The sequence below is a fragment of the Stegodyphus dumicola genome, chromosome 3 (genome assembly GCF_044657685.1).
Source record: "Stegodyphus dumicola isolate Sdum_Otavi_A_Nest chromosome 3, ASM4465768v1".
NCBI lineage: Eukaryota > Metazoa > Arthropoda > Arachnida > Araneae > Eresidae > Stegodyphus > Stegodyphus dumicola.
Genome location: NC_140770.1, coordinates 278,771,198 through 278,795,099, shown reverse-complemented (window position 1 = coordinate 278,795,099; position 23,902 = coordinate 278,771,198). Strand labels below are relative to the sequence as shown.

The 23,902-nt window shown below is 33.0% G+C and overlaps 1 protein-coding gene across 1 annotated transcript in view; it reads left to right on the top strand.

The window, feature by feature from the left end:
- The first annotated feature begins 6,483 nt into the window (after window positions 1–6,483).
- Nup153 (nucleoporin 153) overlaps window positions 6,484–23,902 on the top strand; it is a 118,186-nt gene continuing 100,767 nt past the window's right edge. Inside the window, exons 1-4 of the mRNA XM_085814217.1 lie at window positions 6,484–6,713; window positions 15,110–15,461; window positions 22,550–22,747; window positions 22,834–22,967. Coding sequence (XP_085670343.1) covers window positions 6,642–6,713; window positions 15,110–15,461; window positions 22,550–22,747; window positions 22,834–22,967 — 756 coding nt within the window. The 5' untranslated portion in view covers window positions 6,484–6,641. The remainder of the gene's footprint in view (window positions 6,714–15,109; window positions 15,462–22,549; window positions 22,748–22,833; window positions 22,968–23,902) is intronic.

The window sequence follows — 23,902 nt, the reverse complement described above, 5'->3', positions numbered from 1 at the left end:
AACTAACATTTTTTAAATATTTTTTATGTGTATACAGTATGTTGTCGCTAATAAAGTCTGCTTGGCGAGATTTGCGCCGGCGAAACGGAAAAGTACCTAAAAAAATTGAAATATACAATTATGAAGTAAAAGAAAAATGGTACTACTTTGGTAGACGGTTGCACGGATTTTTGGCGATTTACATTGGCGCAATTGTTGGCGCGGTTGTTACATTTGTCAGCCATCTTGAAAAATGCTGTTTTTACGTATTTTACGCATATAGTAAAGTATTCGAAAAAATAAATATCGTTAAAAATAATGGATTAATTTTTTGTTGAAAACGTTGTTTTTTAAGATGGCTGGCAAATGTAAATAAATACATTTACTAAGAGTATAAAATGCTAAAGTAAATTTAAATTATTACTTTCATATAATAGAATAAAAACACCACTATAAAAACATTGCGCAACATTTAATTGGATTAAAATATTACTTAAATTGAATATCGAATTAAAAACATCATACCAACGTTTAAAAGAATTAAAATATTGCTTAAATACTTTAAAATAAGTTATATAGGATTTAATTATTTAACATTAAAACATATGCGGCAGTAAATATCTCAGGAATTTTTTAAAACTTTGTATTAATTTTTTTAATAAAAATTGAAGTATACAATTGTGAAGTAAAAGAAAATTATGTACTTACATTTTTTAACCTGTCATATATTAATAAGTACCAAAAAAAAGAGGTCAGCTAACGATCTTCACCTGTGTGATTCACATCTCTCACACTTCATTGAAGAAGCAATTAGCCAGGTTTTCTCCAAAAATTTAAAATAAATTTCCTCCGACGCTATTAACAATTTATAAATAAATCTTTGATTAGCAAAGCAAGGTTGGCCAAAATAAGGTTTCAAACGGCAATTTTTTTTATTCCGATACCAATAATTCTTCGTAATTACCAATAATATCATTCATATTCGAAAGACACATTCATTCGCTTTGAAGTCTGAAGAATTCGAAGAGATGAATAATAAAATTTTAAAATAGCGCGGTAATGCCCAAATATTCAGTAACCAATCAGGGAGCTGATTACATCACGCATAGAATTAAAATTATTTAAATAATCATTCATAATAAAATCATATTTAAAAAACGCAAAATTAAATCGTACTTTAATATTTAACAGCAATAAATAATGTTTAAAACAATAGATTAAATTTATAGATATTAAAATCAATTACTTTTAAAATAATGTGACATCATTCATTACATCATTCATAACATAAATTCCATAAAATATCATAAACAATAAAATTTTTATTTCAAATAAAAATGCAAAATTAAATTCATTTTTAGTATTTAGAAGTCATGAATAATATTTAAAACACAGAATTTATGCATAATAAAAGGCATTACTTTTTAAATCGGAGATCGGAGATCATCATTCGTTAAGTAGTGTTCGACCCGAGGGCCTTTACCACTACATGTTTATCAATCCCCTAAGGACCTGTAAAAGTTCGTTAAATTCCATAAACTGGAAAAGTCCTGTGCACTTGTAATAAAAGTGCAAAGTCTTCAGTAGTGAAGAAGTTGATCAGGGGTGGCGCCATATATCGGCCTCAGATGAAGTCTTCGTTGGATAAGCTATAATAGCAACTAAATTTTGGCATATTTATTACACATTATCGTAGATTTGACACAGTATCGTACAATAGTAAGATGAAAAGGATGATAAAGATGAAACAAAATCTATATTAAATAGTTGAAAATAATAAAATATATACAAAAACTACCATCTAACATTATGATGTATAGTTCTGGGCCGTTTATGCGGCTGTTCGATTAGATAGTCGTACTCCCCTATGTTTTTAATAACTTCGTGAGTGGAGGAATCACATTTTTCGTAGAATTTGAATGTAATCTTTAGTAATTCGGCATCTAATGGTAAAATCTTTAAAGAATTATGGATGACAGTGTTCCTAACGAACCACGGAGAGTTCGAGAGGAATCTGAGAGTTTTATTCTGAAAACTTTGAAGCCTTGCTCGGTTTGAACGTGCAGTAGCTGCCCACGCCGGAGCGGTATTTTTTAAATAAAATGAAAACAAAGTATCGGTTACAATAAATAACTTTTCCAGCAATGGGTTTACCATAAGTCGTATCGCTCGCCAAAAAAAAAAAAAAAAAATCGCCAAAATCCGTGCAACCGTAGCACCAAAACTTACCTTCTATCCTCGGCTTCAGTTGATCTTCGAAGTTCAAACTGTTTTTCACTTTCATCTATACATCTACTCAAAACCCTTTGTGTAGTTTTGTTTCACTCTACCAGATTCACATTTGTTTCATAAATCGAGCAGTTAACCAACCTTTCAAGCAACTGTTTCTGCACTCAATCCACTTTCTTAGCTGTTTCGCTCCAGCTGATTTAAAAAAAGATCAAAATTCAAATTTTCATCTATACTGTGGAAGCACGTAACACTAGACAAATTCTTTAAAAAGTTCTTCAAACCAAAGAATTCTTTTTTTTTTCCTTTTTGAGCACTTGAGGTTAATCATTTATTTAATATTTTCAATCGTTTGCTAAATTTTAATAATGCATTTTTGAGAGCTAAGTCCTTCTTAAAGCATTTAATTTTTCTTAAAGCCAAACTAATGCATTCATAAAATTATCTTTAAAAAGCTGATTTTTATGGTTAAAATGATATACGTGTTTGGCAATGCCGGTTTTTTTTTTTTTTTTTTTTTTTTTCTGAGTGTTTCTTAAGAATGAAGAGTGGCTCCCGAAAAAAATTGCGTGTCGTTTATCAGTGATGAAATCTGGAAAGCTAAGATAGCTAAGACCATTGAACTCTCACTCATTGATTTGTAATTTTGGCATCTTTTGTCGTATTGAATCTGGATTCCAACCAATTTTTCGGTGCTATCTTTGATAAACGGCAGGGTCCATACTTCAACACTGATTTTCAGTTATAAACAATAACTTGTGACTGACTAATTAACAAATATAATATTTTTATTTTATTTAAAATGGAGCTAAACGTACATTTTTCTCAAAACCACGAGACGTCTAGGAAATGTCTCAAGAAACGTTACTGCCTCGTTCAAAATGGTTCATATTTTCATTTGATCATTTAGGGGTCTAGTCTGGACACCTGTCGAGATCGATATCGGAAAACCAGTCGGGATTCTCTTTCCACTCGACAGCAAACGGGAGAGCGAGTCTGACCCCTTCAAATTCCGTCGGCGGAAAAGGAAGTGGAGATTCCGTGCGGAAGTGACGTTTATTGCATAGCAACCAGTCTGTCTCACCTCTACATTGCTCGAGGCTGAGGGAAAGAGGGGTAGTTTGTTGTCAAAAGGGCTGCTTCGCACGTGCGTTTCAATGAGGATGGCGGTATAAAAAAAATTACCAATCAGTTGGAGTAAATGGTGAAATTTTTCGAAAAACTCTGCAGCTGTTAAGTGATAAACTTGATAGAACATTTAGTAAAGAGCACAGAAAAAAGAAATGGGAAGAGTCAATGGATATTTTACACAAAACTGCAGATATGTGAAGAGAGTAAGCATAATTTTACGTATGATCTTTTGCAAAATGGAAATTTTCTAAAAGGTTACATGTTTGTAAACTATTTGTTAACAGTTTTATGGTTAAAATATTTTTTCTCTTAAAAGTTATGTAACAGTGTCCTAAATAAAATCATTAAAATATAGCATCGTGTACGCGTGTTTAATATTTCTATTGAATTTGAATCAAGTTTTTTTTAATTTTTAGCAGCCCATGATTGTATCAATAATTTTATTTATTCAGGAATTATACTTATCACGTAGCTACAAATATACCATATATCGAAAATACCAATAAGCAGAAAACTTTGGATTGATGCATTAAAAAACGATTTACTAGTAAGTAAAAATATAAGAAATTTTTAACAAAAGTAATGGGAAGGAAAATAAAAAGAATTAAATAACTATAGGTTAAACCACAAAACATATCATCTTGCATATAAATGCACACACATAAACATATATATATTATATAAAATGGAAGGGAAAATTGCATAACAGCTGCATATTGATAATGAAAAGATTTTTCTGTTTATATAAATGAACAGTGAAAGAAATTGCAGTACGGCATTCTTCCGTGAAAGTAGGTGCAATTATAAATACGTGGGTACCATCCTACAGCGCTGATGACACCAGAAAATCCAAACTTTCGATTGAATCGTAATTTGATTTTGTTTTGTTGAAAACTATGTAAATTTATCTATTTGGGGAAAATACCAGAACGAATAGCATATGTATCCTCTCAAATGCACCAACTTGACATTTATTTCTCAGCCCAATATATCTGTTATTAACAATATATCTCTGGTAACTTCCAGATGCAAAACAATTTAAGGCAAGCAATTATAAATATATAATTGTTTAATAATATTGTTTCATAATTTGTATAATATATTATAAATATATCAACATATGCAGTGAAAGGAAATTGTAGTACATATTCCTATTTATAACCTTTTTAAATAGATCTCACCAGGGACCGTGAGGTAAAATCGCTGAACACTGGTAGTTCAGTCCGAGGTCCGAATATCGCGAACGGGTTGGCTGCATTACCAACATATCTCTAATAATCAATATATCAATATATCTGTCATTACTAATATATTTCTCATTACCAACATATTTCTGGTAACTTTCAAAAGCATAAAAATTTAAGGCGTACAAAACCTTTTTTAAATAAATAACTATATACATATGTATAACTGTATTATAAATATATCAGCATATGCAGTGAAAGAAATTGCAGTACATGTTTCTATTTATACCCTTTTTAAATTGATCCCACTAGCGGCCGAGCGGTAAAATCTCTGAACACTGATAGTTCGGACCGAGGATCGAATCCCGCGATCGGGCTTGCTGCATGGGCTTCATTACAAACATATTTCTCGTAAATTCCAAAAGCATAAAAATTTAAGACTTACAAAACCTGTTTTAAATAACTAACTAACTAAATGTATTATAAATATATTAACATATGCAGTGTAAGGAAATTGTAGTACACATTCCTATTTATGCCCTTTTTATATCGTTCTCACTAGTGGCCAAGCAATAAAATCTCTAAACACTGATAGTACGGTTCGAGGTTCGAATCCAGCGAACGGACTATCTGCATGGGCCTCATTACCAACATATCATTGGTAACTTCCAGAAGCATAGGAGATTAAGGCACGCGAAATCTATTTTAAATAAATAAATATATATATATATATATAACTGTATGATATATATATTATCAGATGCAGTGAAAGAAATCGCAGTACGTATTCTTATTTATACCCTTTTTAAATCGATCCTACAAGCGGCCGAGCGGTAAAATCCCTGAACATTGGAAGTTCGGTGCAAGGTTGGAATCCCGCGAACGGGCTGGCTGCATGGGCGTTTTCGTGGTTTCCCCACGTTAGCTAGTTTCCTTTAGAAAGTCCTCCACGAAGGCAACCCTCACTTTAGGCAGATAGCCCTCGAGGCTTTGCCGTAATTACATAAAACCAGCACTTTAAGATCTGAATAAAAATACAAAACTGATGTAATATCTAAAAGCAGACCACATTAAAAAATCTGATAACTAATTATAAATCTTGCATTATAATATTTACAAGAATTTAACCGAAAATTATACAGGAATTTAACTAGTTTTATACAGGAGATTTTGGAAACTGACATTCATATCAGTACAGTTAAAACTACTTAAATAATTTTTTTTAACCCAAAGCAATTTAATGTAAATATTGAATTTAGGATGTGAATAATTTGAATTATATACTGCATATTCTTCAATGCACGTGTTAATGTATTAAATTTTTATACACTACAAATTAAAATAAAAGTAGAGGAAAATACATTATAATTTAAAACATAAAATTGCAAAATTTGTAAATTATTCATCCAAACATGAAATTAAGTACATTGATATATACATTAGTTGAAAAATTAAAATTTTAAATTAAAAGTATGCACTCCTTCTTTATATGTGAAATAGGAAAACACCAAATATATTATTTTCACTAAAATTTAATTAAGGAATTGCTACTGCAGAATACATAAATAATCTAGAATCGTCAGCATCAAATGCGTTATTTCTATAGCGAAATATTCGAGTTTTTCACAAATCTTAAGAAATTAAAATATCCATTAAATACACTTCCAGAAGCTATCCGCCGTCCTCACTTTAGCTCTAAAACGACAGTCAGAAACTTAAACGGCAGCTATCCAGCTGACGGAAAAATTTCCGACACGTCGATCTCTGTAATGATCGAGACGATGACACCAGACTCGCTCTCTGTCGAATAGATTGCAGAAAACGACCCGTTCTTCCATTTCGACAGTGTCCAAACTAGGGCCCTTAATTAGTCTCATCAATTATTATTGGGAGGCTTAGTTTATAGCGCATATAGATGTCGCCGTAAGCTGAGTCTCCTATTTCAACATCCAATCACATTCAACCTAACATGCCGCCATGATTGTTGGTAATCGTGGAGCGTTATTCTCTCGTAAGAATGATGTTAACCATCTCTAACAGGATGTAAATATAGTTTAATTGTTTTCATGTGTGTATTAGTTTTAAATTCACCAATCGTCCGTGAACTTCTATGAAAAGATGGATAAAAGACTTCTGCGCAACAAGAAAGTTAAACCTCGCAATGCGAGACAATACGATCGTTCAAATCAGGTATATCACATTGTCTTTTAACCTCCTTTCTCTGCAATGAACTTAGCAATGAAAGTTCAGCGATCGATCCATGATTTTAGAATTGTGTCATTATAATCTGTGTAATACAGAAGAAAACAAAATTCTCAATATTAATTTCATGATATATGCTTAGGACAGATATTGTCCTGTTATACTTTTTTTGCTTATGTGTTTTGGAAGAATTCTATGCTTAATTATTCATTTAAACAGACGTTTGTACTAATTGCACGATTATTGCATTTTGTAGACTCTGCTTCTTAACTTATGTGTATTAATAGTGTGTTCCACATTCAGCAATTGTGCTTCCCGAATTTTATATCGCTTGCACATATGTATGCGTTTAGGAGAATTTTTGGAATGTATGAAGTTTTCTGAAAATTAATTGCTTGTTAATGGTAAATTGTATTAAAATGCAGTTTTTAGTTATTCTCCATAGTTTTTTTGGCATTTGCCTCCAGGCATTTTCGTTTATATCTGGTTTGTTTCCCTCATTTGAACATGTTTTGTTAAAGCATATTGTGCTCTTTAGTGTTTTTTATTAAAGTGTATCAAGTTTCTGTTTTCTAAAGGTCATTGCAATTCAATTACATCATTTACTAAGGTAAGTTGTATGGATAGCACATGGGTTGAGGAGGGAAAAAGGGTGGAACATAAAACATAAGATAAACTTATTTTAAAGGCTTAGTAAAAGTCATTAATTCAAATATTTATTTGGATACAGATTTATTTGGATTGCCAGTGGAATCATCTAAAACTCCTTCCCAGCAGGATCATTTCCTTGTTAGATTAGCTGGTAGTATAGGATAGGGTTTTTAAAGTGTGTGTCACGACCCTCTTGGGGGTAGCTGGACCTGCAGCAGGGAGTTGCCAAAAGTGTTTGCAGTTTTTGTATTTATTAAACTTATTATATTAATTTTATTATAATTACCAAATATTTTTACGCAGTGTATCAGGAAATAGATAAGACAGTACAGACGAAGAAAAAAAACAAAAATGTTTCGATGCATTCTTTTTATAATATAAACGTTCATTTTCCTTGCTTTGCAGGTGACGCTGTCATTTTGTTTGTTACTTATTTAAAGTTTTCACATTGTTCTGTCTTAAAATTAGAAATTAAAGTTAATGACCTAAAATGGCAATAGTATATTAATGTACAAGTGAAAAAATTTGACAGTTTCACTCATGTATATGTTGGATTTGCACAATACTTATGGGGTCCCACAAAATTTTTGTAAATATTATTGGGTCCTGGGGGTCGCAAAAAAATGTCAGTGGTAAAAAGGGGTCCCGACTTGAAAAAATGTTTAAGAAACCCTGATATAGGAGATAAAATTTTTTCCATGAATAAGGTAAATATGAACTAATTTGTCTAATGGTTTTCAAAGGCAATGCTATTCAGCAGTACTTCCACAGGTTGTTATACAGCTTTATAGTCTTTTTTTTAGTTTTATGCAGGTATATAGTATATATTCGTATGCAGATTTATGGGGTTGTACTAGTTGTAAAAAGTCTCCAAATTATTACTATTCAAAAATTATAAATATACCCAAATATGATAGGGCCTTTCTTCACAAATATGCCACTGTATGTGTGAAAATGCATTCGAATTCGCATTTTGAAATTTTTGCATATATTATTTTTATGTATTTCTGTGTGTTTAAAGATAATTTAAAGTAACTATTACTACTTTCTTAAAATAAATTGTATTTATTTCTGGTAGAAAATGTATTCATAAATATTAGTTTAACAAATATAACGTATGTGGTAGATCACACGTGTGTATGTGGCAGCATCACATATGTTAAATAAGTTCAGAAAATAGTGTTCTTCTAGGGATAATTTGTCATGCGTCATATAATAATCAGTGACTTAAGCTAGTAATTTATTTTTTTTTTCAAAGTTTTGTAAAAGCATGCGAATAAGTGTTTTTGAAAATTAATAAGAAAATGTTTTCTTTTGTGTTTTTGTTATACTTCCTTTGTCTATTGTTCACTTTATAACATTCTGTTTTTAGATATTTTAGAATATACTAAAAAAGGTGTTTTAGCTGAATGGGGAAAATGGTGCCAAAGCAGTGCGAGTTTATCAGTGAAATAAGCCAGTTTGAGATCCAAGTTCCATAAAAACTATGTGATTTGGTAAAGCAAATCTAAAAAAACTGGATGCACATGTAAAAAAACTGATCACAATATGGATGACTATGTATTCCTGTTTAAGTTGTTGCAGAAGTACACAATACGATTACTGCAGGTCCATTGCCTTCTGCGAGAACTGTTACTTGCAGTGTGCATGTACTGAAAATCACAGTCCTCAAGCTTCTGTTCTGTAGATGTTTCCATATCGATTCCAGATGTTCTAGATTTTGCAACCTTGAGACAAATAGCATCATGTCTATTTTACAAAATTTTCCTTATCAGATACAATGAAGAGATACAAGTGGCTGCTGCAGATATTATGGGTAGATAAGGTGCATGTCTCTGTAACTGGCAGTGTAAACTGCAAGAACTGTTCCTTGGTTTGATGAAAATCCTCATAATATGGCACCAGCGCCTTTACACGAGGCTGAAGGGACAGTGTGGTGAGTCATCACAAGCACATTATCAGATACAATGAAGAGGTACAAGTGGCCGCTGCAGATATTATAGGTAGATAAGATGCATTTCTCTAACTGGCAGTGTAAACTGCAAGAACTGTTCCTTGGATTGATGAAAATCCTCACAATATGGCGCCAGCACCTTTACATGAGGCTGAAGGGACAGTGTGGTGGGTTATCACAGCACAAAATCAGATACAATGAAGAGATACAAGTGGCCGCTGCAGATATTATGTGTAGATAAGGTGCATTTCTCTGTAACTGGCAGTGTAAACAGCAAAAACTGTCCCTTGGATTGATGAAAATCTTCACAATATGGCGCCAGCACCTTTACACAAGGCTGAAGGGACATTATGGTGGGTCATCACAAGCACATTATCAGATACAATGAAAGATACAAGTGGCCGCTGCAGATATTATGGGTAGATAAGGTGCATTTCTTTGTAACTGGCAGCGTAAACTGCAAAAACAGTGTTTCCTGGATTGATGAAAATCCGTACAATATGGCAATAGCACCTTTCTATGAGGCTGAAGGGACAATGTGGTGAGTTATCACAAGCACATTCGGTTAATCTTTATGGTATCGCTTGGCGAATCATTTCTTTTTTGAAGCCAAGATCGGCACCAGTTTCAAGATGGTGCCGATCCTTCCACCCCTACAAGAAATCAACACAAACTCGGTGTGCATGTACAAATGTGCCTATTTTAACTTGAAAAAAAAAAAAAAAATCAGAGAATTTCACAAACTAAGCATTGCACACTAATTTAACTTTCTCCATGTACACATCAATCTATTTTCACTTAAACAAAATGAGAAAGCTAAAATGGAAGTTAAATCTATCGTGTTGACCAGAAAAAATTAACCTTTGTTTTAACACGCAGACACGAACAAATAGCCAAAAATACACAGACACAGAGTAATAAATAACCAAAAATACATATTTCCTAACATAAAAAGATTAAATAACAAATCTTTCAACATAAATTAACACACAGACACCGATGAATAAACAAAACGTCAATTTTTTAATGTACCTTTTCTTCACGTGCCCACCAGCATCTTGTCCACATACACAATTCAGTTAAATATCTGGTCATTTCGACTCATCTGCTGTTAATATCAGATAAATACGTATAATAATGCCAAGAAAACCATAAATACATTTTTTGGTACTTTTCTGTTTCGCCAGCGCAAATCTCGCCAAGCATACTTTATTGGCGTCAACATACAGTATACACATAAAAAATATTTAAAAAAATGTTAGTTTTAAGAATTCTTTTTTTAGAGGCATAAACATTTTAATATCGCTTAAAATTTTATAAAAAACCGATAAATAAAGACAATAAATTTGTAAAAAGACATTAATTTAAGAATTTACTACGCTTTCATGGTTCATATCACGTGACCCTAAGCGATCTCTTCTCACGTAAACTACTCTCTACAAAAATCTAATGCTCTCAGTAATTATCTACATTAATTTCAAGTTAAATCTTAATTTGGAACACAAGTTTAAATGCAAGAAATATTTCAATTCGTACGAATAGCTTACTCAGAAATTATGTAAAACTGCAGTACTTTACTTCGCTAATGCATTCTCATTAGAATTGATGAATTTAACTCTTGACTTTACCTTTTCTATATTTTCGGCTTCGGGTAAGCGCTGTGATTGCATCCTAATTGACTTAATTACCAAAAATGGCCTTGGACATAAAACTGAACTATCTGATAAAAATTCTATGTAATTATATGTCAGTATTGAAAGAAACAATCAATCTGATAAGAAAAAACTGCGACTTGTTTTGAAAATGAGGTGTAAAAGGTTACCAGCGAGAATATTCCGTTTGGCATCGGTTGCACCATTATTAGCGACTTTATCGCTTGCGCCGGTAAAACGGAAAAGTACCCATTTTTTTTTCCCTTCTCCTTCTTGCGCCACACATATTCTGCCAAATAATAGTGCAAGCCATCCTTTATTTTCCTCCTGGCTAAACTGTGTTTAATTCCACTCCATGCTCCTTCTATTTTATGTACTCCTTTCAGCAGTCAGAAATTGTAGTCGTGTTTGAAATAATATACTCATTTATAACACTAAGCAAACTTTTAGACGACCTTTCAGGCACCACTTTCATAAAATGTTATGCATGTGCAACCAAACACAGCACTTGAATATCTCCTTCAATATGAAAGGGTTACTATTACAAAAAATAGCCAAAATTTCAACTTATTACAACACATTTGGAATAATCGCACAATTCTCCCCAACACTAGTTTCATCAGCATTAGGGTTACCGTAAAACCTATTTCATGCAGCGGGTTCCCAGATTTCACGAACAACCAATACCACTTGGCGATTTTTTCAGACAGAAACCAAGCAGAACCGTACAGTAAATATCAACTTCACATTCATTCTCAGTGCTTACTTCTTCAAAGAGGTTACCTCCACAGGTATGAAAACATGCTCCATGACAAGTGTTCAGTATACAAAATGTTACAGAATTCCAGCAGTGAAATGTCATTTATAACATTGTACAGATGCAGGATACTGCTTCTCCGCATGTCGCATGTGCTTTCGGCAACTGCTGCGATTGTACTTTGGGGTCAGAGTAATTTCCTGAAACTTTGCAGTTTTGTGGCTACCGCAATCTCCCAATCACGCTTAGAGGAATTTCTGGTTCTGGGATTATCTGAAATCGAAGATGTGTATACCAAATCCTTGAGATTTGTCAGAATTGAACGATACCATAAAATATGGATTTATAGAGGTTCCTCCTGAGATGTTACATTTGTCATTGTTGTCGACAACCCACATGCAGTGCATTATCATCTGCAAAGTTGGGCATATTCAAAAGATCTAATTTCAGTACTTTCATCTTACTAGTAGGTCCGCTTGCAGATTTTTAGTCCCTGGGCTCTGATTGATGAAGTATTAATAATGAAGTTTCAAGAAAATGGGTATCTAATGCTCTTGATGGTTCTGAAAATCATTGCATGAGGGAAAGCCGACTAAAAAGAGTGACAAGGGTGATGATAGCGATGACTTGGAAGTTGCACCAGACAACCCAATTCCAGCACCACTGAATGATTCGAGGCCTTTGAAGTAGCCGTAGACAACAAGGGTGAATTCAAGATATGTATATCCCCAAAAAATATTCATAAGGTAAAACAGTGTTGCCAAAATAAATGTTTCAATGCAGGTATGTGCATTGAGTATATTTTCTTGTATTAAATTATAATGGAACTATGGAGTTTAACATCTGATGAGTATTTTTTTTTTTTTTTTTTTTTTTTCCTTTTTCAGAAATTTTGCAGTTTGCACAACCATTGAGAATGCAAAAGTTCACAATCCAGGAAATTTTTCAGCTTCGTAGAATGCGAGTTTTACAATATAGGGTGCAAATGTGTTGCATTATAGAACTTTAAATGTCTCATGTATATCTATAATCATCCTCAGATGATCCATATCTAAAGGGAAACCACTGAAACTCAAGCTCAGTGAAATAGCCAACACCAGCCAGAGAATTGACACTGCCATCCTAATGTATGGGAATTATGGATAATGCATGGATGTTTGCATGATTTTAACCCTTTGCGGCATGGTGGGTCAATATATGTCCCACCTAATTAATATTTATTTTCTCACTTAGCAATTTCCGTTACAAATTTTCTAATCTTTTAAAAATAATCTATTTTAGTTATTATTTTTCTCAGTAGATGTTACTACTATACCAGGGCTTAAGTTGATAAGCAAAAAATATTCAAAATAGGATCACAAGAGTGATATCCATGTATCTCCCATTTTTTAATATTTTAAAAATTTTGGTATACAATTTATGATATGTATGATTCTTTTTAATATTCAAAGGTATTTTCAAAAATCTTAATTGGATTCAATATTTGATAACATTAATTTTGCAGTTGAAATAAGTGGGTTAAAATTTGTCCCACCACACACTTGAATTTCCGCTCAATAGACGGCAGCACTCACGATTATTTTTTCTTTTCTTTTTTGCATCTACTTTTTTCGTGATTGCGCGCGCTTTTACATAAGTTGTATGCTCTGATGTGCTAAAATGTCTAGAAAAAAGTTAACAACTCAGGAAGCTTTGGATCTTTTTGCTGAATTGCCATCTGATTGGGACTCAAATGCTTCAGATGTGAGTTCTGATTCAGATGAAATTGAAATCCAGAAGAGAATAACTGAGGTTGAAGTTATTGCTGAAGAAGAAAGGGAAGTAGTTATAATTTGTTTCGCTTTTTAAAGACACAGACCCATCTATACATGTGGCACTGTAAATATGAATCGGAAGTATCTAACCAAAAATTTAAAAGACAAATTTATGTCAAGGGAATATATAGACTTTTCAGTTAGCCATTATTCAATTTATTGCATAAAATGGAAGGATAAAAGATCCGTTTCTATCCTGTCTTGCTTGGAAAAGGCAACTGAAATGAAAGAAATTAATAGAAAAGAACGAGATGGAAAGACAAAAAAAGTACTGTGCCCAAACAGCATTATTTCATACAATAAGAATATGGGATATGTCGACTAATTGATCAACTGAAAGGACTATATGAAATACACAGCAAAAGCAAGAAATGGTGGCACATAATTTTTCTTTTCTTTTTTTTTTTTTTACTTTCTAGATGCGAGTATAGTAAACGCATTTATTCAAATTTGTTCGTGAACCCGATCATGATGTAAAAACAATGAAAGATTTTCTTCTCTAAGTTATAGAAGGTCTAATGGCACTTGCAGGCAAGAAACAGCTGAAAAGAAAACTGAAATCCCCAGTTCAAATAAAAAATGAAAAACCCGTTCGTACGACCAGAAAAGAGACTAAAACATGTATGTCACACGCCAAAGAGAACGAGCAGAAGAAGATGTGCATATTGCAGCACATCGAAAGAAGAATGATGAACATTTTGGATGTGTGAAACATGTTAAGTGCCTCTATGCTTACAAAAGAATGAAACAACATGTTTTTCAAAGTTTCATGAAAAATGACTTTTTTTCAATTTTAATCATATATAAATGTTTTCGAATCAAGTGTCAATTTTAATATTTTATTTAGTATATCTAAGTTTCAAATTTTAATCTTAAAATAATATTCAAGAAAATATTTTTTGTTCCTAAAATTTAAAAATATTAAATATATATATGCAAAATGTGCATTTTGCAAAATTTTTCAAGTCATGCATATATGCAATAAGTACAAAATGCATTTTAGTGCGTTTATTATGAATATTTTAGAATGCACACTTTGTTTTGTTTATTCATTCCACATACGATTTTTTTTCCTGCTATACACCAGTATGCTGTAAGACATGTGCTAGTTGCATGGTGGGACAAATGGTATCCCACATTCCCCCGTAAAAAATAAAAGCGCAGAATTTTTTCCAAGCCTTAAAGGCACTTAAGTAAGTCCATCTGACTTATTCTAAGGCATTTTTTTAAAGATTAAAATATATTTTAAATATGCGTGTCGCAAAGGGTTAAGGGGCCATTTAATGGCTAGTATTATTTTTGAGAGGTTTGGTGTAAGTAAGAGCCTTGGATTATTTGAAAAGCTGTAGACTCATGATTTTTCTTGTTACTGCAATGGATGGTATACATTTTGGATACCAGTTGAGAAAACGGACAAGTCATCTTCAAAAGATTATAGAGTTTATAATTGTTTGTTTAGTAGTATTTTCTGTTTGATATGTTATGTTATTAACAGGATGTTTATTTTGTAGTATTTGTTGTGCTTTTTAATTTACCTTTATTTCTATTCATTTTAGAGTATCTTAGGTAAAGTTGCTTCCAAAGTAAAAGGTCTCTTAAATCCTTCATGGTTGTTCAATGTTTCACAATGGATGAGTAGTTCTGAAGAACAACCAGGCTGTTCAACAGATGATGTAGAAGATGAATTGTCTCCTGAAGAGGATTTCCAACCCCATATTGCTTCTAGACCAAGCAAGAGGCCAAAATTATCACATGATCACAATCCAGCTATTCTAAATGCAGGAACTCAAACTTGGTTAGACTCATCTTCATCATCTAGCCTGTTTAGTCCAACAAATATTCGTGCACCATCTGCTATGAGTCACAGTTCTTTAATTGGAAGAAAAGAACCCACGATCAACCTAAATGGTATATCTTTTATATTTTATGCTCATATTATTGCTATTAAAAGTATTGATGTTTTGTTGTGATTAAAAGTAATATACATATAATACTTTGATGTTAAACTAAAGCAAGGTTGTTAAGTGAAAATTATGAACTCGCATTTTTTTTCTGATAATTTCTTGTATTTGAAACAGCATTACTATATCTTTATAAAAATATCTTATAATGCTTACAAAAGTAATTGTAGTTAATCCTGACATAGGGACTGTGATTGAAACAAAATTTTGCTGTCTAATTGTAATTAGAGAAAAAGTAAGCATTTGGGGGAAAGATTTTGTCAAAGCCATTTTAGGTCATTCGTTTTTGTACAGTATTGGAAAGAATGTACAATGTTTTTGTACAATGAAAGTATAGAAAAACTGTTGTGTTAGAAACACTTGTTATCAGGTGCCTGGGTTAAAACCACATCCTATATGTAACTTGTATGAAAATGGCATAACTTTTCTATCATAACATAGGTAAAAGTCTATAAGTGAGAAGAAATCTCACTACACTTCCTAAATATGTTTAGAGGTGTAAATGCAATTTAGCGACTGTTTCCCTAACGAACAATAAAGGCATAACTTTGCTGTGTGCTAGCGTCAGAACGGCGATATTGGTATTGAAGTGAAACTGAATATTTTGTGCATGATCGAGTGCCTTTCTTACAACAACCAATTGTAGCTTTCCTCTTTATTATTTTTATACTCACGGTAATGTCTCAATGTATTAATTGAAGTAAAGTTGTGTGTTTTGTTAAGTTCAATCTCTTTTTGGAAAGTAGAAATTTTGGTGTATAATTTGTAAATATTTTAATTTCTTCAGAAAGTTCTCCACAGAAGTACGAGGGGTGATCCAAAAAAGGCGAATGACAAGGCAAATGAAAAAATATTTATTAACAATAGAGACAAGATACAAGATTTGCAATTACAATATTTCCTTTGCTTCACACAAGGAAGCAAAAATTGGAACAAACTGTGTCATATCTTAAGGTTTCATGTTTGCACAAAAGATCGAAACTTGTTCCTAAAGAACAAGCTATAAACGATCAACAGTTGGTGATGGCCCATACCTTTGTATCAGCTATCTGACGCTACATTATACAAGGGGTGATCCAAAAAAAAAAAAAAAAAAAGGTTACAAGGCAAATGAAAAAGTATTTATTAACAATAGAAACAAGATACAAATGGGAATCAAGAGACACATCTGGCCTTCACTTTTCCAAATAGTCGCCAAACCTGTTTAGGCATTTGTCAGAACGTTCGACCAACTTGTTTATCCCGTCTTAGTAGTAACCAGGGCCCTGGTCATTGGGTCATTTCTCGGCAGCTGTTTTCATTGCATCGTCTGAGGTGAAGGTGAACCATGTTCCGGATAAGTATAGCTTCAACGCCGGAAAAAGGAAATAGTCACTTGGAGCCAAATGGGGGCTGTATGGGGGGTGGTTCCAGACCTCCCACTTGAACCTTTGCAGCAATTCCTGAGTCTGGCGAGCTGTATGGGGCCTGGCATTGTCATGCAGAAGAATGACGCCTTTGCTCAGTAATCCAGGCCGTTTGCGTCGGATGGCTTTACGCAATTTCGTTAAGGTGGCACAATAACGAACGACATACCTTAATGGTATGGCCACGCTCCAAATACTCGATTAGGATAACACCAGTCGTATCCCAGAAAACGGTTGCCATCACTTTACCGGCAGAGGGTGTGACCTTAAACTTCTTCCTCGTCGGTTATCCAGCGTGTTTCCACTCCATCGTGGCTCTTTTCGATGTGGGGGTGAAGTGATGAAGCCATGTTTCATCACCGGTAACGATGCGATCAATAAAGTCATGGCCGTCTGAATGGTATCGCTGAAGAAATGTGAGGCTGCACATCATTCGAGTGGCCTTACGCTCCACGGACAACGCACGTGAAACCCAGCGGGCACAAACTTTGGAATATCGCAACTCATCGGTTACGATACGCTGAACGTTACTATAACTCAGGTCCAACTCTGAGGCAATCTCACGCACAGTTACTCGTGTCGATCCCTTTGAATGATTTCTTCAACACGTTCCGTGTTGATATCCGTCCTTGAAGAACTTGGATGGCCGCTCGCTTCCATATTGCGGTTTTCCACATGCTCCCTGCCCGCTTGATAAGAATGACACCATTTTGCTACCTGTTGTCTACTCATTGCTTTGTCCCCGTATACCTCAACGATTTGTCTGTGAATTTCGGATGCGGCCACATTCTTGGCCCATAAGAATTTCTATGTGAGACCACTTTTCTAGACGTCGTGCCATTACTGTCACTCTTAAGTGTCTGCGTAATGACGCTACTTACTCGTAGAACCTCTGTAGGAACCAATTTAAAGGATAAATCTGAAGAATATTTTAAGAAAAAATATTGGATTTAAAAAATTATAAACAAGTAATGAAAGGTTTCGTTACTTCAAGTGAAAAAGTTTTGGAATCTAGTTACCTACTAAATTTGAGAATTGCCAAGACTGGCAGTCGGAGAAAACCTTATATTACCAAAAGCTAAAGCTATCGTTTTAACATTATTCAAAGAAAATGGGGCAAATGAACTTAATAATATTCCATTATTAAATGATACAGTAAGTCGACAAGCTCATGAAATGGTAAATTCCATAAAAGAGACACTTATTCAAAAAATAAAACACAGTATTTTGCATTGCAGTTAAATGAAAAGTACTGATATAATGAATAATTTTGAATTATTACTTTACATATGTTTCAAAGAAGATAAATGAATAGCTGAAGAGTATTTATGAATATGAATCATGTAGATCATCAAGGTGAATGGATATGAATCATGTAGTAAGGATTTTCTGTATTCCCCCCTCCCTGTTTATATTCACTGCATTCAAAGAGCACAGTATTAAGGAGAGAGAAAACTGCTTTTAACTATTCTAAGCTAATATGTTGATCATTCATTTATAACTATTTGATTACATTGTGTTTAATTTATGCTTTTATTTACTTTGTTATTTATGTAATTAGATTGGTAAAAAATGAGTGTTTTCAAAATTTAATTTTTCTATATATACATAATTTTATAATGAAGTGTAATTAATAATTATAATTGCATAATTTATTTATTATAGTTTGCATTATATTATTACAATGAATTCTCATATACTAGTCATAATTGATTAAAACTTTACAAGAATATTTATTTTAGTTTTACTAAAATTAATAGCAATTATTTTTCTTTTATGTAAGTATATAAATACACATTAAAAAGAAAGAAATTTCTCAATAATTGGTTATAATTATGTTATAATAAAATTATAATTTTTGATTTTTTGCCTTATCTATTTGCATTATATCTGCCAATATCTATTTGCATTATTATACATATTTGTATTAGGGAAAGAAAACTATTTTAGAAAAAAAGAATGGGAAAGATTTTTGTATATAATAGATCACAATATTGGCTAATGTCACATTAATTAAACTACAATCAGGGCAGATCCTGCTTAGATAGTGTAGAAACCTTTTGAAACTTTTTTATCTTAAATACAGAAACAATATTTTCACTAAAAATATATTTCCTTGATTTTTAGAGATCTTATTTGTAAAAGTAAACACCAAAATGTGCATTATTCGAGTAAAATTCATTTATTGTGAAAACAAATTTGAACATTTGCTGTGTCTAGGGTTGCAAACCAATGCGAATCTTTGGTTTTATTCCTGCAAATATGAAACAAACACGCAAAAGACAATCGACAAGATTTCTGATGACACAGGGACCTCTCTTTTTTGATATAAAATTTCCTTTTGTCCAACAAAGAGCGAACTCTCATTTAAGCTCTGTAATTAACAACCGATTTGGATTATTTCTGAGTGTTTTGACAGAATGCCAGCCAAGGCTGTGTTTGCCACATTTGAACTATAGCATGATATTTCTTAAGGGATACTGTTTAAATTTTGTCTAGGAGTAGCATATTAAAAGAATAAAGAAATGCACAATTCATTCCTTCTGGCGGGGGGGGGGGGAATCCATTATATTTTAAATAAATTAGTACCTAAATGAAGGACACAAACCTGTCAGAAAGGGTTTTTATGTGTTTGAGTTGAGGCTAATAGAGCATACATTATGAAACTTCATTGTAGTTTGCAGTTTCAAGTAAGACCGATGTGTTTTTCTTTACTGCTAATGAAAGGAAAATCATACTTTACTTTTAAAGCAGTCATAGTTTTGGAATAAAAATTTGATTGGTACAGTCAAAAGTCGTTAATCCGGACTCGTCCGGACTTCGGCGATTCCGGATTATCGATTTTTCCGGATTATAGATCATCAGTTTAAATCTCATAAGATGGCATGCAGAAATTCTAAAATTAAAAATATGAAACCGTAATTTATGAAATAAAGAACAATTCTGATTTAAAGGGTATCAAAATTTATATAAAAAAAAAAAAAAAAAAAAAAAAAAAACTTAATATTTATTTGTTTACTTTATTAAATATTTCTTTCAATGTAAGTTGTTTAAGTTGCTTCGTTTTATGTGATAATACTTTCTCTTTAATTCTATAAACAGACATAATTTCTTGTTCAGTTACAAAGTTCCGCTGTTCAAGCCCCGTAATTGATGAGCCGAGAATACCGACTAACTTGTCAATCGAAATTTTTTCGTTTTCACTAACTTCTCTGTCACATTCTTCATGCCTTTATCCATTTTTTGCAGCAATTCCACTTTTTGTTTGTTGGACATCGAAACATATTTTCGTTCTGTAGATCCTTTGGGAGTTCCAGCATCGGAAATTCTATTTGACATAATCGAAAGTTCAAGTTTACTTTTATAAAATTGCTCTTACAGTCTGCAAAAAATAATAAGCGGGATCCAATTCGAAGATTAAGGAACAATGCAATCATTAACATTAACTGAAATAGATAATTAGATAATTTTAGCTTACGCCGTCCGTTATACATTAAACGCGCAGGCAAAAACGTATTCTGCACTTAAGCACACGCATATGCGCAGTAGTCAAGGTCTTACGCGCGTGCGTAAAACGCCTGTGCGCATGTGCCAACGCGGCGCATGCCAGAAAGTTTTTAGCTTTGAGGTTCGGATTATAGATCATTCTGGATTATGGGTGTCCGAATTAACGACTTTTAACTGTAATACACAAGATAAAGTTGAAGCAAGTTGCATATTCTGTATTATCTGCTTTAAAGAAAACACCTCCCCCAAAAAGTCTACTTTTAGAAGAAACTGATGGGGAGGATAAGACTATTATACAGGTCATCAAAAAAATGAAAAGTAAATAACAAGCATTAAGTTTAATTTCTACTGCATGCATGTTTTAAATATTTCATTGCACGAAAGAACATTACTTTTCTGAAAATTGTTGGGGTTTTTTAAAAAATATCCTTTTACTATTTAAATAATTTTTGGAGGCAAATGTCTTAAAATTCTCATTTGCTTCATCTCTGTTATTTTTATCAGAAATTATTATTAATTACTTGAAAACACGATTAGGTTGTTTTTTAGGGTGGCCCTTGGATTATTGCCAAGTTGTTGTTTCGTTTATAGTAACCTGAGTAATTAACTGTTACGGAAACTGTATTATGATGTGATTGGTTGCATGATTCTTGTGGATTTGACTGATGGGATATTTGTAAGAGCTTATTTCTGCGTTGGAAGTACATTGCTAGGAAGAAATTACATTCAGTTAGGAAGTGCATTGCTTATTTTGTGATGTACACTGTAAAATGGCTGTATGTGGTGAGTTTCTGTACGATTTTGAACGAAAGGGGGGAAAAGCATTAAGTGATTGGTGTGTAAATGCAGGTTTACTTAGTAGTCATAAGTGTCCTGTTTCTACGAAGGAAGTTCGTGTGTTCGAACATATCATTTGGATGACTTTGAATGGGTTTGTTGAAGAAAGGTTCATGCAAGAAATGCCACCGAGAGTCCGGCACTACGGAGGATATTTTTGACTAGAATTTATGTGCTGACAGCAATATGCATATTCTAGTTCAGATAATTTTAGAAAGTTTTTGCATGCTGATACGGAATTTTATGTTCCACAGACTGAAGACACAAAAATTTCTAAGTATGGTACGTCGATATTTCTTTTTTGTAGTGCGTATACGGGATAACTTGTTTTCTTTTTTCATGTTATTTCATTGTGTGATTTAAAATGCAGTTTATTGAGCTACGATTGGCTATAAATTTTGTTCAGTTTTGGTGATGAGTAACTTTGTTTTAACATTATGAGACGTCATTATTCTCCTGATTTTTTTTTAAAGTGAAAATAGGTGGATGTGTATATGGACAAAGTCAAGGGAGTGCACAGTGCTGAGTTTGTGCTATTCTCTGATGTTTTTATAAGTGAAATAAGATCAATGTGTACATGGACACTAAGTATGGTTTTGTGTAGCAGCCATCTTGAAAGTGTGCCTTGCTGGCCAGTTGTCAATTTTTGCCAAGGGGCACCCTGAAATACACTTTAAATACCCCGAAATACTCTTTAAACACTTGCAATTTTTAAAATAAAAACAGGTAATAAAAAAGTATACTTCCATAATATGAAATATTCTTAAAAAACTTAAAATACAAGAAAATGTACCATTCTCTTAACCACTTGCGCTAAAAAGACGTGCCACGCACGGCGAGATGCTTTTGACTCAAACCGCGCGCAAGAATGAAAATAACGTGGTGCACATGTCGCCTAACAACGAGATTGTTTATTTCTCGAGTTACAGCTCTGGATTGCACTCGCAGACGCGGAGCGGCGTAAATGAGGCACTTTACCGCTTGTTATATTGTAGCGCACGGCACTGCAACTGTGAAGTTTTGTCATAGCACAAGTGGTTAAATGCTTTGTAACACACTTGTCACCCTTAAATTCCTGAAAATCCTCACACGAAATTCTAAAGTGTACAGATGAAACCCTGTCCCTGATAACACTGACATCAGAACTTCTCCAAGAAAATGTTTTATGGATTTAGGAAGTACTGATTAAATTCATAAGATTGCTAACAAACACTGGTAGATTGATATATGTGTCTGCCTATTTATTAAAAGTCTCAGATTGTATTTAAAAAAAATTTATTTGTAGGAGGTGATGATCATTCAGAAAATAGTGATGGATCTGCATCTACAAGTGGTTGTTCCTCCTTGGTATCTTCTCACAAAGATAGACCTAATTTCCTACCTAGTCCCTGCCTCAGACTACGTGAAAATGCCTTCGAAAATTTGCAAGGTGAAATTAATGATAACAGAAAAAATGTAACTCCACAGAAAAATAGTTTACCATGTATGTAAATGTTATGACTTTTACAGTTATATATGTATGGATAGGTACATATAAATATTTGAAATTTATTTTTATAATTTTTATAGCGAATGTGAATTCAAGTAGGTCACCTCTATGGTCAAGTACATCAAGACCATCAGTTAAATATCCAAGATCACCCTCGATTATACAGAGCAATCAGCCAAGTTTCAACTTGAGCAAATTTATTGGTCCTTCAAAAGTAAGTGACACCTTATTGTTTTTATGATAAAGCTAAATAAGTTATATTTGTAACCCTATTTGCATCAAAAGTTTTTTATTCCACTAGCAATATATTTGTAGTGGGACTTGTGTTTTACTGTTTATTTTTATAACTTTCACATTGCAAAAACAGTTCATAGTTAAAGAAATATAAGGCAATATACATTTTTAGTTTTGTTTAAGGAAGAAAGCTGAGAATAAAGATGTAGCAATGTGAAAAATCTGCTTTTAAAGGAAACAGCTGTAAAAAATTTTTTTCTAAAGAAAAGATGGTTATGTGAGGCTTTTTAATGTTAAATCTGTAGTTTTTACTTTTAAATTTCAGCCATGCTGATGAAATTTGTGTTTTAAAAGTTTTAATACTGCTCCTGTTTCTCTTTTGCATTGTTAGATATCTAAACGTTTTGCCGAATTTTTTTTTTTTTTTTTTTTTTGTTGTTGTTGTTGTGGCTCATCTCATTTTTCTGACAGTAACATCAGAACAAGCCACCTGAAATTCATGTGGCAAGGAGTGCAAGTTTGGTTGCCCCCCCCTTCCCTCAGCACCAACTTTTCGAGAGGACTTTCGGCTCACCACATGTTTTCGAGTGCCCCCATGCTGCACAGATGCTATACATTTAGAAACATCTGTGTCTTTTCCGGCATTGGAACCGGAACCTTTCTGTACGGCAGTCAGTATCGCTAACCACTATCCCGATTGGGCACCTTTGCTGGATTTTTAAATCAATCTTCCATTTCATTATTTGATTATAGCTATTAGGAGCATCTAATCCAATGTTTCTCAAGCTTTTTGAGTGCTAAAAGTAATGCCACAAAATAATTTATCATCTTTTTGAATCATTCATGGAATATAAAAAAAGTAATTTGAAAAAAGTAATTTTATAAAAAGTTTTTTGGTGAAGGGCTTTACTTAAA